Source organism: Bombina bombina, chromosome 12 (assembly GCF_027579735.1).
Source record: "Bombina bombina isolate aBomBom1 chromosome 12, aBomBom1.pri, whole genome shotgun sequence".
In the NCBI taxonomy this organism is placed as follows: domain Eukaryota; kingdom Metazoa; phylum Chordata; class Amphibia; order Anura; family Bombinatoridae; genus Bombina; species Bombina bombina.
In genome coordinates, this window is record NC_069510.1 from 36,800,249 (window position 1) to 36,816,406 (window position 16,158).

At 36.1% G+C, this 16,158-nt stretch overlaps 1 protein-coding gene across 6 annotated transcripts in view; it reads left to right on the forward strand.

Annotated features, from left to right (window-relative positions):
* Positions 1-964: 964 nt before the first annotated feature.
* Positions 965-16,158, forward strand: part of LOC128642828 (ficolin-1-like) — a 45,420-nt gene continuing 30,226 nt past the window's right edge. For 4 of the 6 annotated variants that reach the window (XM_053695667.1, XM_053695669.1, XM_053695665.1 and 1 more), the window contains exons 1-4: positions 965-1,043; positions 3,827-3,940; positions 4,212-4,265; positions 6,978-7,013. In XM_053695667.1, coding sequence (XP_053551642.1) covers positions 974-1,043; positions 3,827-3,940; positions 4,212-4,265; positions 6,978-7,013 — 274 coding nt within the window. In that variant the 5' untranslated portion in view covers positions 965-973. The other 2 variants (XM_053695670.1, XM_053695666.1) reach the window with 1 other exon arrangement.

Below are 16,158 nucleotides of genomic sequence, written 5' to 3' on the forward strand. Positions count from 1 at the left end.
AACCCAAACATATTACATTAAATTCTATCTGTTTATAGAGATACTGAATGTGTTATATTCCTGTGTATCTGTTGTAATGAGTGTAACCCAAACGTATTACATTAAATTCTATCTGTTTATAGAGATACTGAATGTGTTATATTCCTGTGTATCTGTTGTAATGAGTGTAACCCAAACGTATTACATTAGATTCTGTTTATAGAGATACTGAATGTGTTATATTCCTGTGTAGCTGTTGTAATGAGTATAACCCAAACATATTACATTAAATTCTATCTGTTTATAGAGATACTGAATGTGTTATATTCCTGTGTATCTGTTGTAATGAGTGTAACCCAAACGTATTACATTAAATTCTATCTGTTTATAGAGATACTGAATGTGTTATATTCCTGTGTATCTGTTGTAATGAGTGTAACCCAAACGTATTACATTAAATTCTATCTGTTTATAGAGATACTGAATGTGTTATATTCCTGTGTACCTGTTGTAATGAGTGTAACCCAAATGTATTACATTAAATTCTATCTGTTTATAGAGATACTGAATGTGTTATATTCCTGTGTATCTGTTGTAATGAGTGTAACCCAAACGTATTACATTAAATTCTATCTGTTTATAGAGATACTGAATGTGTTATATTCTTGTGTATCTGTTGTAATGAGTTTAACCCAAACATATTACATTAGATTCTATCTGTTTATAGAGATACTGAATGTGTTATATTCCTACAATGCTGGTGAAATGTAAATGAAATGAGATCACAGCAGATAGGGGCCATGGGCAATGCTTTAAAAGCGCTGCAGTAAAATGTAAATGATAGGGTTTGTTTAATTAGTATCCAATACTGAAACTAATGCAGAAGGTTTTAATACAAAAGTGTGACATCACAAACAGGGAGGAGCTACTGACATCCTTTATCAAGCTCATTCACAGACAGAAAACTGAGAGGAGCAAACACCTAACTACAGACATGTGGGCTTCAGTACTCACAGTGCTCAGCCTAGTGACCTCATTGGCTAATGCTGCTGACACCTGCCCAGGTAAGTGACCAATAAACATGTGGGCTTCAGTACTCACTGTGCTCAGCCTAGTGACCTCATTGGCTAATGCTGCTGACACCTGCCCAGGTAAGTGACCAATAAACATGTGGGCTTCAGTACTCACTGTGCTCAGCCTAGTGACCTCATTGGCTTATGCTGCTGACACCTGCCCAGGTAAGGGACCAATAAACATATGGGCTTCAGTACTCACAGTGCTCTTTTTAGAGACCTCATTGGCTAAAGCTGCTGCAACCTGCCCAGGTAAGTGACCAATAAACATATGAACAAGTTTAGGAATTGTATCAATGTTTTATAGTTTTGCTCAGTTAGCTTCCAATTTAATATAAAAATTGATAAATCTGTATCTGTCTGTCTATTCATCGATATATACAATCTATACTGTTTTATCTTAATAAAACAATAATAAACCACTAACATTTTAAAAATATTTTTAAAGATGCATAAAAGTATTTTAAACAGGTTTACATTTAAATTATTTGACTCCAGTTGCTTTCAATATCCGTCTCCCAGAACAAAAAGATCAATATTAACACTGTACAATATTAACACTGTACAATATTAACACTGTACAATATTAACACTGTACAATATTAACACGGTGCAATATTAACATGGTACAATATTAACACAGTACTATATTAACACGGTGCAATATTAACATGGTACAATATTAACATGGTACAATATTAACACGGTACAATATTAACACGGTGCAATATTAACATGGTACAATATTAACATGGTACAATATTAACACGGTGCAATATTAACATGGTGCAATATTAACATGGTACAATATTAACACGGTACAATATTAACACTGTACAATATTAACACGGTACAATATTAACACGGTACAATATTAACACGGTACAATATTAACACGGTGCAATATTAACATGGTACAATATTAACATGGTACAATATTAACACGGTGCAATATTAACATGGTACAATATTAACATGGTACAATATTAACACAGTACAATATTAACACGATGGATATTTCAGCAATGTAACTTACATAAATACTAATATTAAAGGGACAGTAAAGTTTGTTTTCTCCATATGAAGTCATTGAATGTAAAGCATTGTACATAGCAGTATTTTGTAACATCTAATGCACATTTTGAACAAACTCTGTGGGTTTTTCTCCCTTGTTTGATTAGTAAATAATTGGTGTAAACATCAGATAATCCCAAAAAGGTATAAAGGCATTTTGTTTTTTATTTTGTATCTTTTAAATGTAATACAGCATTTTATTTTATACTGTAAAAATGTTTTTCCCTTAATGTGGTTCTAGTGACTTGTGATACCAGCTGCAGAGAATAGAATGTCTGAAAATGTGTTCCTTTATTTATGTATTTAATATAGCTGGGTTTGTTCTTTGAAACCACAACCCATCAAAGGTGTTGAGCTTGAAGGGAAATCAGATTTCCTTAGTTTATCACTTTCTGTACACATACATGCTCCTTTAGATTATCTCTGTAAACTAAAGCCCAATACTAATTGAAAATGAATATTTTATTGCTTATCTCTTTCACCTCCTACTAGGAGTTTGATTATTTCTGATGGTTAGGTTTACACAGCTTTTCTATAGCCTATACTTAAAGGGACATGAAACCCAAACATTTTCTTTCATGATTTAGGCAAAACGTATAATTTTAAATAACTTTCCAGTTTACTTCTATTATCAAATTTGCTTCATTCTCTTGGTATTATTTGTTGAAGGAGCAGCAATGCACTAGTGGTTTGTAACTGAACACATGGGTGAGCCAATGACAATCAGCCCTCAGTTTATGTCGGGGTTAGGTTCCAGAAGGAATGGTTGTAAATCGAAACCGTTGTAAATTGAAACCCAGTTTATAATGTAAGTCAATGGGAAGTGAGGGAGATAGGTTCCAGGCCCCTCTCAAAATTGTCATAAGTAACACTTAATACAATATTTTTAAAGCTTTGAAATAAAGACTTTAAATGCTAAACAGCATTATAAATCTAATAAAATAATCACACAACACAGAATATATAATTAAACTAAGTTAAATGAACAAAAACATTTGCTAAACAGCATTATAAACCTAATAAAATAATCACACAACACAGACTTCACTTGCATTTTTCTGCAAACAGTTCTTTCTATGCATTCCAATCTGGACTGATTTATAGACAGGAAGATCCTGTTCCTTTGAAATCAGCTTGATAGCTCAGGTCTGGTTAAACTGATTAATTTCAGCTTGCTTGGCTTTGCTGCAACACAAGCGAACAGCTCCACCTACTGGCTATTTTAATAAATGCACTACTTCTCAATGCTTTTCAATAGCAGTCACATGACTGGAAAAAAGGTTGTTATTCTGAAACGGTGTAAATTGAACCGTTGTAAAACGAGGGCCACCTGTATATATATATATATATATATATATATGCAGCCACCAATCAGCAGCTAGAACCTCTTTGCTGCTCCTGAGCTTACCTAGATAATCTTTAAGCAAAGGATAACAAGAGAAGGAAGCAAATTAAATAATAGAAATAAATTGGAAAGTTATTTAAGATAGTATGCTCTGTCTAAATCAGGAATATCTAATTATGACTTTACTGTCCCTTTAAGTATAGAAACTTTCAGTATAGGCAGTGATACCACAGGGAAAATCAGCTATTTCAAATGCTGAAATAAAGTAAAATGTGTTATTTGTAAACTATTTAATACACTCCATCTATTGCTATAATTGTTACATTTTTTCTTTGTGCTCCGGTTTTAAACTCAGAAATAAAAGTTGTGGGAGTTGGAGACTCGGACAAGTTGACCATCCTCAGAGGTTGTCCTGGGATTCCAGGTCCTCCGGGTCAAAAAGGAGATGCTGGGTCAGCTGGAGAGCAAGGTGAGGTTCTGCAGGCACATTAATGGTGTAGCTTTAGTCCCACTGACTTGCTGAATCCCTATAGGGCACAGTACAGAAGGGAAGTTCAATGTATTTGTTTATAAGAACGTCCTATTCAAGTATCAGCATAAAATACTATGAAGAAAAAGCACAATGTGCTTATAAATAGAAACAAAAGGGCAGAAATAGTGCAGATTTGTGTTTAACAAATAGCGGCTTTATCAGGAGTATAATAATTATAAGTAACATTTATTCTGTTTTTATTTTTTAGGGTTAAAGGGTCTTTCAGGAAGTGCAGGAAAGGCTGGCCCACCTGGGCAAAAAGGTTTGTTTTGTCTGCATCATCCACAAACACAGTTTTTATGTCTCAATAATGCTAATGCTATTGCTAATGCTAATGCTAATGGTATTGCTAATGCTAATGGTATTGCTAATGCTATTGCTAATGCTAATGCTATTGCTAATGCTAATGCTATTGCTATTGCTATTGCTAATGCTAATGCTAATGCTATTGCTAATGCTATTGCTATTGCTAATGCTAATGCTATTGCTATTGCTAATGCTATTGCTAATGCTATTGCTATTGCTAATGCTATTGCTATTGCTATTGCTAATGCTAATGCTATTGCTATTGCTATTGCTAATGCTATTGCTATTGCTAATGCTATTGCTATTGCTAATGCTATAGCATTGGAGAATACCTAAAAAACTATTTAAAGGGGAAAACTCTTATTACAGGGGTTCAAGAACAGTGGGAATTTGTGAAAGGTGCCATTTTAGATGCAACCGCACACTGTATTAGACATGTCTGTAAAAGTAAAAGAAAGCGATAACCAATTTGGTTTTCCAAAGAAGTAGCACATGCTGTAAAGACAAAAAAGATAGCTTATAAAAATTACAGACACACACAAGCAGATGATGATATGAAAATATGGAGACTCCAACAAAAAAAGACTAAGCAGTTAATTAGGAAGGTTAAAGCTCATGCAGAAGAGAAGATAGCACAGTCAGTAAAACATGGGGACAAAACATTCTTTAGATATATCAGTGAAAGAAGAAAAAATAAGGTAGGAATAGTAAAATTGAAATCAGTTGATGGTAGAATAATAGAAGGAGATAAGCAGATTGCAGACTGTCTCAATGATTACTTCTGTTCTGTTTTCACTAAAGATTGTGAAGATACAATGTCTACATTAAGGGATGCTTAAATAGAAACAAGCTTAACAGTAATCTTTTTACAGAGGATGAGGTTTTGTTAGCATTATCAAAAATAAATGTTACAAAGGCAGTGGGTCCTGATAATATTCATCCAAGGGTTTTAAAAGAACTTCGATCAGTGCTAACTGTCCCATTAACTGATCTGTTTAATCAGTCACTATTAACAGGAGCTGTCCCAGATGATTGGAAAATAGCAAATGTAATACCTCTTCATAAAAAGGGCAGTAGAGAAGAATCTGGCAACTACAGGCCAGTTAGTTTAACTTCAGTAGTAGGGAAATTAATGGAAAGCCTCTTAAAAGAAAGAATTATGACTTACATAAAGACAAACAATTTAGAGGACCAAAATCAGCATGGTTTTACTTCAGGGAGATCATGTCAGACTAATCTAATTGACTTCTTTGATTATGTAACAAAAGTATTAGACAAGGGAGGAGCAGTTGATGTAGCATATCTAGATTTCAGCAAAGCATTTGACACCGTCCCACACAATAAACTTATTCACAAACTATACAAAATTGGGAACTGGGTGGAATGCTGGCTTAAGGACAGAAAACAAAGTGTCTTAGTAAATGGAGTTCATTCAGCAGAGGGGGCTGTTACTAGTGGTGTTCCTCAGGGGTCAGTTCTGGGGCCTGTTTTGTTTAACATATTTATCTGCGATATCAGCAAAGGGCTACAGGGGAAAGTATGTCTCTTTTGCAGATGATACAAAAATTTGCAACAGAGTGGATGTTCCAGGGGGGGGTAGACAAAATGAGAAATGATATACAACAATTGGAGGATTGGACAAACGACTGGGATCTAAAGTTTAACACAGCAAAGTGTAAAATAATGCATTTAGGGAAGAAAAATCCAAATGTTAATTACAGACTCAATGACACTTTACTGACTGTTACAGACGAGGAACAGGACTTGGGAATTATTATTTCAGATGATTTAAAACTTAGTAAACAATGTAGTAATGCAGCGAGTAAGGCTAGCAGAATGCTTGGATGTATTGGTAGAGGTATTTGCAGCAGAAATAGTAAGGTTCTTATGCCACTTTATAGATCATTAGTTAGGCCTCATCTTGAGTATTGTGTGCAGTTCTGGAGGCCATATCTTCAGAAGGATATTAACAAACTTGAATCTGTGCAAAGGAGGGCTACCAAAATGGTACATGGTCTAAAAAATAAAACTTACCAGGATAGGCTCAATGACCTAAATATGTATAGCTTAGAGGAGAGAAGGGAAAGAGGTGATATGATAGGAACTTTCAAGTACATTAAAGGGTTTAGTAAAACTGAGGCTGTGGGTATTTTACATAAAATGGAAAATTCAAGAACAAGGGGTCATGAGCTCAAGCTAAAGGGTAGTAGATTCAGGAGTAATTTGAGGAAGCACTTCTTTACAGAAAGAGTGATTGATTTATGGAATAAACTTCCTCAAGAGGTAGTAGCAACAAACACTGTGGGGGACTTTAAAAATGCATGGGACAAGCATAGGGCTATCCTACGAACTAGATACGTTTATACTGTTAAGTAAGGTCGGGCAGACTTGCTGGGCCTATGGCTCTTATCTGCCGTCAATATCTATGTTTCTATGTTTCTATGTTTCTAATGCTATTGCTAATGCTATTGCTAATGCTATTGCTATACACTGGAGCTTCTGGAAGAGTGGTATAAGGAGGTAAAATAGAAGTGATCTAAATCATGTGCTTAATGTTGTAATGTTCAGCTTCTCAACAAGACCACATAAATACTCACCTGCTAAGTGCTCTATCTATCTATCTATCCAATCAAGAGAAATATAGATATAATAGTTATTTTTATCACAGGTGACACTGGTTCCTCTGGAATAAAGGGAGAGAAAGGTAAGATTTGACTCATAAACAGAACACTTAAAGGGACATGAAACTAAAAATGTTTTTCATGTTTAGATACAGCATAAAGTTTTCCATATACATTAACATTTATTTATTTATTTATTTATTTATTTATAAAATATTTTACCAGGAAGGATACATTGAGATTTCTCTCGTTTTCAAGTATGTCCTGGGATCACAAAACATTGCATTGATACAATAGGGTACAATAAAATACAAAAACAATAATAAAAATACACATTATATGCAAACATTTAACATAGAGCAGGTATGAAATATTTAATCAACCATGACAGGAGCATTCTGTTTTGAGATATGTATAGAAGGATCTCTTAAAGGAATTTAGGCTTGGGGAAGTTTTTAAAGTGTGAGGGAGGTCATTCCATAATTGTGGCGCTCTGTAGGAAAAGGAGGATCAAGCTGCTTTCTTTTTTTGTATTGAGGCAAGCTAAATAATGTGCTGTTATTGGATCGGAGGTTATAGGAGGTGGGAATAGCAGGGGAGAGCATTCTGCTCAGGTAGGGTGGGAGATTCCCAGAAAGGCTCTTAAAGACAAGGCAGGAAAGATGGAGGGTGCGTCTGGATTCCAGCGACAGCCAGTTTAGTTCTTTTAGCATGTCACAATGGTGGGTCCTGTAGTTACATTGTAGCACAAAGCGGCAGAGCGAGTTATATAACGTATTTAGTTTATTAAGGTGAGTTTGCGGAGCAGGTGCATATACTATGTCCCCATAATCCAAGATAGGCATCAGCATTTGCTGTACAATCTTTTCCTTTACTGTAGGGCTGAGGCAAGATTTGTTTCTGTACAGGGCACCTAGTTTTGGATAAAGTTTAGAGGCAATTTTTTCTATGTGGAGTCCAAAAGATAGATTGGGGTCTAACAACATACCTAAGTATTTAAAAGAGTGGACTGCAGTCAGCGTGCAATTGGATTTTGTTTTGATGCGAAGATGGGAATTTTGTAATTTATGTATTTTAGGTCCCGTTCCAAAGATCATTGTGACCGTTTTGTCAGTGTTTAGGAAGAGTTTGTTTTTCGAGATCCACTTTTCTACCTCTGTGAACTGGTCTTGGAGCACTGTTTCAAGCTGCAGCAGATCAGATTTGTTTGCATAGATTACCATGTCGTCTGCGTACATGTGTACAGTTGAGGATTTGCAGACATTAGGCAAATCATTTATGAATAATGTGAATAGTAGGGGGCCAAGAATGGAACCTTGGGGAACACCACATGTGACTGGGAGAGGGAGGGAGTCACTGTTAGAGACAGAGACATATTGTGATCGATCCGATACATATGATTTAAACCAGGTTAACGGGTGATCAGCAATACCAGAGTTTTTTAGTTTGAGAAGTAGTAGGTCATGGTCCACTGTGTCAAAAGCCTTTGCAAAATCAAGGAAAATAGCTCCAGTTAGGTCTCCTTGTTCCATGGCAGTTTGGATGTCGTTGCAAACTTTTAGGAAGGCAGTTGTAGTGGAGTGATTCGGTCTGAAACCTGATTGATCAGGGGTCAGATAGTTAGAAAGTTGATAATACTCGCATAATTGCATATGGACGCATTTTTCTAGGATTTTTGACAATACAGGGAGCAGTGATATAGGACGATAGTTAGAAACCAAGGTTAACTCCCCACTTTTATGAATAGGCACTACTCTTGCAGTTTTCCAGAGTTTGGGTATGTATCCAGACACCAAGGATTCGTTAATTAGGGTTGCAACAGGCTTAGCAATTGCCGGCGCACTGAGCTTCAACAGCATTGCTGGGATTTGATCAGGTCCTGACTGGTTTTTAATTTTTAGATTATCGAGGTGTTTCTTAATGACATTGAAGGGTACAGGTCTAAAATTGAACTTTTCTATATTGGGTCTTTGCTGTTTTAGTGGGGCCTGATCCACATTTGTAGCTTCAGGATGCGTGCCATTTATTAGTTTGGCAATCAGGGTGGTGGAGCATCCTACAAAATAATTGTTAAAGGCATTTGCTACTTCTAAGGGGAGTTGCAGGTTTTGGTTATCCACATTGACAGTGGAGGGTTGGGAGTGGATTGGTGGATTTTGTAAGTTATTTATGAGTTTCCAAAACTTTCTAGGGTTACATATATTATTGTTCAGATTTTCACAGAAATATTGCGCCTTAGCCAATTTTGTTTGTTTAGTACATATATTTCGCCAATTTCTATATACACAGTGATCATTCATAGAGCCAGTATGCTTGAACTTTGACCACAATGAATCCCGAAATTGGTACATTTGAATGAGGTCAGCTGTGATCCAATTCAAGTGTGCTCCTTTTACTCTCACCTTACTCAGCGGCGCATGTAAATTCCAAACTTGTAGGAGTTCAGACTGAAAGAATTCAACTGCAGAGTCTAGATCTGGGATTAGGTTTAATCTGTGCCAGGGGAGGTTCTTGATGTCATTTAGAAATGATTGAAGATTAAATTTTTTGAAGGACCTGGTGATTTTAACCTTGGGAGAGGATTTAGTTGCCTTTATTTTGCGCACGCAGTACACTAAGCAGTGGTCACTGAAATTGTTAGGGAGAACACCTGCCTCCTGGATTCGGTCGGGAGAAGTGGAGAGAATCCAGTCGAGCAGGGTATGATTATGGCTTTTGATGTTTATGCGAGTTGGGGAGGAGATTAATTGCGTTAGCTTCAAAGATTTAAACAGCGAGCGACAACTGTTATTTTTTTGATTCAGCCAATCGATGTTAAAATCTCCAAAAACCAAAATTTCACTTTTTGGGTTTTGAGTTATGGATTCACTAAGGAGCTGTGCTATGTCCGAAATGGAATGCACAGGGAAACTTGGTGGGCGGTAGATTCCTGCAACAATGATTGATTTACTGCACGGGATCTCAATTTTGCCAGAAAGGAAATCAAAGGTGGCAGGAGAGCTAGATTTTTGTATGGGGGTGAACTTTGTGGAGTTGTCAACATAAATTACAATGCCGCCTCCTCTCTTTGCTCTGTCAATTCTATGGCATGAATACCCAGGTATTGCAATGGCAGAGTCAGGTATTTTTGCAGTTAGCCATGATTCAGAGATAACAATGATTTTTGGCTTGTATTGTAAACACCAAGCTTGCAGTGCATCGATTTTTGGAAATAAGCTGCGTATATTACAGTGCACAAAGGAGAGGCCTTTTTTAGCTGGAAGGCTAGGAATGGAATTTGCTGGGGGACCAGGGTTAGACTCTACATCATTTGCAAGGGCAAGTAGCATAAGGAATAGGAATTTGGACATAGTTTTTGTTTGGCTATATAGTGAATGGCATACTTTATAATTTTGTGTGGTGGGGGTAGGAGGGCTATTTTTTATAACTCTCCACCATAAGTTACAGCAACAGAGCAGGCCATGGTGTATGATAATTTGTTTTCCAGTTTGAGGTGGGTGATTATGGCGGTAATGAAGTAAACAAAATTGGAGTGAGAAAACAGTTGTCACGAATATCAGTATGGTCATATTTTGATACATGTTAGTGCTATGAGATGTGTAGGTGAAAATAAATCAAGAATAGTACAATATAAAAAAGAAATATATATATGTATACATACATACACACACATACACATATATATTCACACACTATTGGTGTGGGCTATATAGATATTTGTAGGGAGAGAGGGTATGTATTCTAAAGGGTTAAGTGAATGGAAGGATGAGCTGATTAGTGTTTGCAGCTGTCAGTTTGGGAGAATGAAAGGTGTGTGGGAGACTATCTATAAATGGGGGAATGAACCTGGGGTGGGTGGGGTGAGGGGCAGGGTGGGAGGGTAACTATCTTCCTGTAACTACCTGATGCAGAGAGCAGTGTCAGCTGCAAATGTGGGTCTGTGAATGTTCCTTAGACTTGTTGTGAGTATACTTTAAGTCAGCTGGGGGAAAGATAAATTAGTGTTATATTGGTCTGCAAAAAAGTTAAGGGAGGGTGCTAGGGGTCATACAGGCCAAAAAGAAAATAAAAACCAAGAAAAAAAACACAGAGAAAGATCACAAATTAAAGAGATAAGAGAGGTATCCATTGAGGAAAATAAAACCATTTAACAAGCAAGATAAATGGCCCATCAGTGAGAATTGACTTCATTCTCATGCTATTCCTTGTTGTAGAATTCCCTAAGTAGGTAATGTGCATGCATCTGGGAAACTATATAGCGACAGTTTTGCACTATTGCTTTTGAACACTAGATGGCAGCATTCTTGCAACAAAATGTGCATCCAAGCACAGGGATAATAAAATAAAGTGTCAATACTTTATTATAAAGAGGTTTAGCAGCAACATCAACCAACAGACATCTTACAGAGAAAAGAGATAAGAGGGGCGCCTCATGTGTGCATCAGTGTGTCAGAATGAGTCGGTCAAAATAGACAAAGCCAAATGGGTACTCACATTTAGCCCACGTACACTTATGTGCTGGTAGAAGCAGGCTGGTAACTTAGGGTGTACCAGCTAACCCTCTCCAGGTGAAGTTCAAACAGCGCAGGAGTATCCTGCCACACTCGGTGTGTAGTAGATTCCAATGAAAAAGGTCAGAAGCAGTGGCTATACTGCTCAAGAAGATGCTGAACAAAGCTGGTATAAAACAAGTTTGTTTATTTAAAAGCAGATTAATAACAGTAACAAGCAATGGTTACATATAATACAACGCGTTTCTCAGCCTTTGCATCGGCTGTTTTATCAGGCATAAAACACCTTCCATCTGACATGCTATTTAAACCATATCTGACCAATGGTGAACAAATACACACCCATAAAGTGCGTGTGAAGTTACATACATCCTTAATTAGTTAATTGGCAACACACAATAATCTTGTAGTTAGAATAGATACAAAACAGTGCTATACAAAGCTATGCTATACTAGCTGCAGCATAAGTAAAATCCCAGCATTACAATATTAATAAAACAACACCATACAATGTTATATAAGCCAAAGAACAGAGTGCGCTAAAAAAAGCTCTACCTTATATTTAAAAACCTAAAACAAATTAATTTCACTTGTATTTAATTTAGTTTCAATAGATGTATATACAAATATTTAAAATACTTAAAATATTAATGATTTATTTATGAAATCCACAAAATTCAAACAAAACAATATTATGGTGCACCTTATAAAATGAAACAAACAATGAATGATTTACAATTTGCAGCGATACTAATATAATTTTATTTAAAGGTACAACACATGTCCATATATTCCCAAATGTTAGGGTAAAAGCTCGAAGAGAAAGGATAAATATTAACTCCAAATGTTTGCAACAGTGTTCGTTGATGCCTTATCTATCTGTTTTTAGGCTGAAACAATTGTACTCATACTCATATAAAAGTGTCGATATAGTGTCAATCCACTCTTTTGTTTGTATTATTTAAAGAGATTGTTGGTTAAACTTGTAGCCACCAAAGACTGTTATTTAAAACTCACCAGAATCCGAAAGTTTTCATTACCTTCCCCCCACCGTGCTAGTGCCTCAATGCAAAGTTGTTGGCGTCTCTGAGTCGGCCGTTAGCTCTGGCCGTGACGTGTGGTTCTCACGTGTTCACTGAGATCCGCCAATAGCTCTCTAGGGTTGCCGGTGAGAAATTCAAACTGCAAGTTCCTTATAGAATGAATATGCCCAGTTTAATGGGGTCTCTATGTACTCTGTGGTACTCCTTTACTTTTTCAGTCACTCCGGTGACACTTTAACCATTCGAAATGGTATAAGTTAGCAAAGTCCAATTGCATTATAAAAGCTGGCCAGCTTAACAGGTTAGGTCATCTACGCGTTTCAGCTCATAGAAGATCTTGAAAAAAGCTTTCGAGCTGAAACGTGTAGATGACCAAACCTGTTAAGCTGGCCAGCTTAACAGGTTAGGTCTGTTCTTTGGCTTATATTTTATTATTAGTGTGGGTATTGGGAAAACTACACTTTTAGAGTTGCATTTACTACCTTTTGGGGTATTCCCTTGTTACCTAGTTTTAACCATACAATGTTATATCTTGTTAGCTATAGCATGGAATATAGTCATAATGCTACCTATATAATATATGTCTGTGCACAAATATGCAACAAAAGAACGGTAAAATCAATAAAATCACAGAACTATAACTGTGTCATCTGATGACTAAGTATATTATGTGAGTGAAAACCCAGTAATGGACACATGTACAATCATAACTCACCAATAATTACTAAGATCTTATTAAGAAATTGACTTACTTATTTGAGCTCCATTAGGATGTTTATAATACTTACGGATGTCGATTACGATCTAATGTTTGTTAGAGTGTGTGTTTTCAAAAATCTCCATATTATGACCATCGCGCCGCAACTCCCTACAGTGCCTTGCTGGACATCAGTGAAAACGGACAAAGTAGGAGTTAAATTATAATCTCCCTATGCACTTTGTAGCTAGATTGTATTTTTAACTCCTCCGACCCGGCACGCTGCTCAGAGGAAGATGCTTCCATTCTAAAGCCAGCAGAGGTTGGTATAGTCTTGGCTTGAAATAGTGGAATTAAAGTATATAAAAAAAGATTTTTTTTTATCTCATATTTCATTTATTTTCTTCCCTTTACCTGTCTGTAGTAGTTTTCCTAATTCCTTCAGATGGACTTACATCACTGTTTGTCTTCCTCCATCTTCTTTTTTTTAAATTAAATATTAATTATTTTTCATTCTAATAATTTTCCCGCACACAAAGCCATTCCACCTGAATTCCAGTAATTGCCATCCAGCAAATCAGCCATATCCCACCAGTATTATAGTAATTGCCAGTAACATCAGTCGTTGTTAGCTCTCATTTATATTGAAAGCTTTCTGATATAAACTTAATTTATGACTTCAATGTTTGTCCTTGATCATAAGTAGTGTTGAATAATTCCTAACTGGGGACGTAACTTGGAAGTCTTGTGGTCCTTTTAAACATAATTCTTTTTTTCCCACTTTCTGCCTCTCTGTTTCCAGCTCAAAAGTTGGCACACGTCCTTCATCTGTCATTTGGAAGTATTCTCTCAGTTCTGTCATTTAGTTAATTCCAAAAAATAATTCTTAAAAATGTGTAAATATATACAATATATACATAATGTAAACTTAGCTATGGTTATACTAGTTATGTACAGTAGGTGTTTTTGTGTGTATATATATATATATATATATATATATATATAACCATGTTGTAAGACACTATGTTTTAATGAACCAATTCTTAAATTCCTTATTGTGTTCACTCCATCTAGTTCATATCTTCCTACACATGCCCTATATATTGTATTCCACATTCGCATGTAAGAACGTATATGGCATATTCCGAACCACAATTCATATGAGTTTTAATTTCAAAAGTTTCACCAGTAGTGTAACTAGTGACAGAGTTACTGCCATGGGTTAAAGATATACACATGTGACACCTCTTTCTGTTACATCCATAGACTCCTAGTTTCTTATTGTTTCTAGTGGCCTTTAAGGGCAGTGTTTTATGATTATTCCTCCTGGAAACCACTATTTTGTTAGGGGCCAATTTCTGTTTCAAAGTGGGAGCACGCTTAAACACCATTCTCGAGTTGTGTTCGAGGTTTCCTTTACGGCATGGATCCCTCTACACAATGGGCCAATGCTTATTCAGTATTGGAATAATACATGCCTCCTCATAGCGTTCCTTCATTACTGATCGCTCATAATATGGCGATTTTTGAAAACATGCACTCTAACAAACATTAGATTGTTATTCGACATACGTAAGTATTATAAACATCCTAATGGAGCTCAACTAACTAAGTCTATTTCTTAATAAGATCTTCGTAATTATTGGTGAGATATGATTGTACATGTGTCCATTAATGGGTTTTCACTCACATAATATACTTAGTCATCAGATGACACAGTTATAGATCTGTGATTTTATCGATTTTACTGTTCTTTTGTTGCACAGACATACATTATATAGGTAGCATTATGACAATATTCCATGCTATAGCTAACAATATATAACATTGTATGGTGTTTTATTAAGATTGTAATGCTGGGATTTTACTTATGCTGCAGCTAGTATAGCATAACTTTGTATATTACTGTCTTGTATCTATTCTAACTACAAGATTATTGTGTGTTGCCAATTAACTAATTAATGATGTATGTAACTTCACACGCCCATTATGGGTGTATATTTGATCACCATTGGTCAGACATGGTTTAAATAACATGTCAGTTGGAAGGTGTTTTATGCCTGATGAAACAGACGATGCTAAGGCTGAGAAACGCGTTGTATTATATGCAACTATTGCTTGTTACTGTTATTAATCTGCTTTTAAATAAACAAACTTATTTTATACAAGCTTTGGTTCAGCACCTTCTTGAGCAGTATAGCCACTGCTTCTGACCTTTTTCATTGGAATCTACTACACACCGGGTGTGGCAGGATACTCCTGCGCTGTTTGAACTTCACCTGGGGAGGGTTAGCTGGTAAACCCCAAGTTACCAGCCTGCTTCTACCAGTACATAAGTGTACTTGGGCTTAATGTGAGTACCCATTTGGCTTTGTCTATTTTGACCGACTCATTCTGACACACTGATGCACACATGAGGCGCGCCCCTCTGTTATCTCTTTTCTCTGTAGTTACTTCTGGACAAGTCTGTGAGGAGGAGAGCAGCCATCCACCTGTGCCCCATATTCAAAGTTGGATCATTTGGCTAGATTGGATTTACTACTCCACTACTATTCTAATACCCTAATTGGGACTCTTTGTTGGGACTACCTCAATCTACCTATGATCACTGGATTATATGGTTTGCTTAATATGCTACATTAATATATGTTTAATATATGCTATATTTGTTATTTTAGAAATTGATTTTTAAGATGATACTGAAGCTTTTTATTTTCACACTATATATAGTGTTTTAGAGTGCCCCCTCATTCCTGGTATTATATACAACAGACATCTTATGCGTTTAATGCCAGGAACAGCACTTTGTCAGAAATGGTGATTACATACCCTGCAGATGTAACCCTTTAAAGGGACAGTTTAGTCAAAATTAAACTTTCATTATTTAGATAGGGCATGCAGTTGTAATCAACCTTCTATTTTACTTTTATCATAACATTTGCTTTGTTCTTTTGGTATTCTTTGTTCAAAGCTAAAC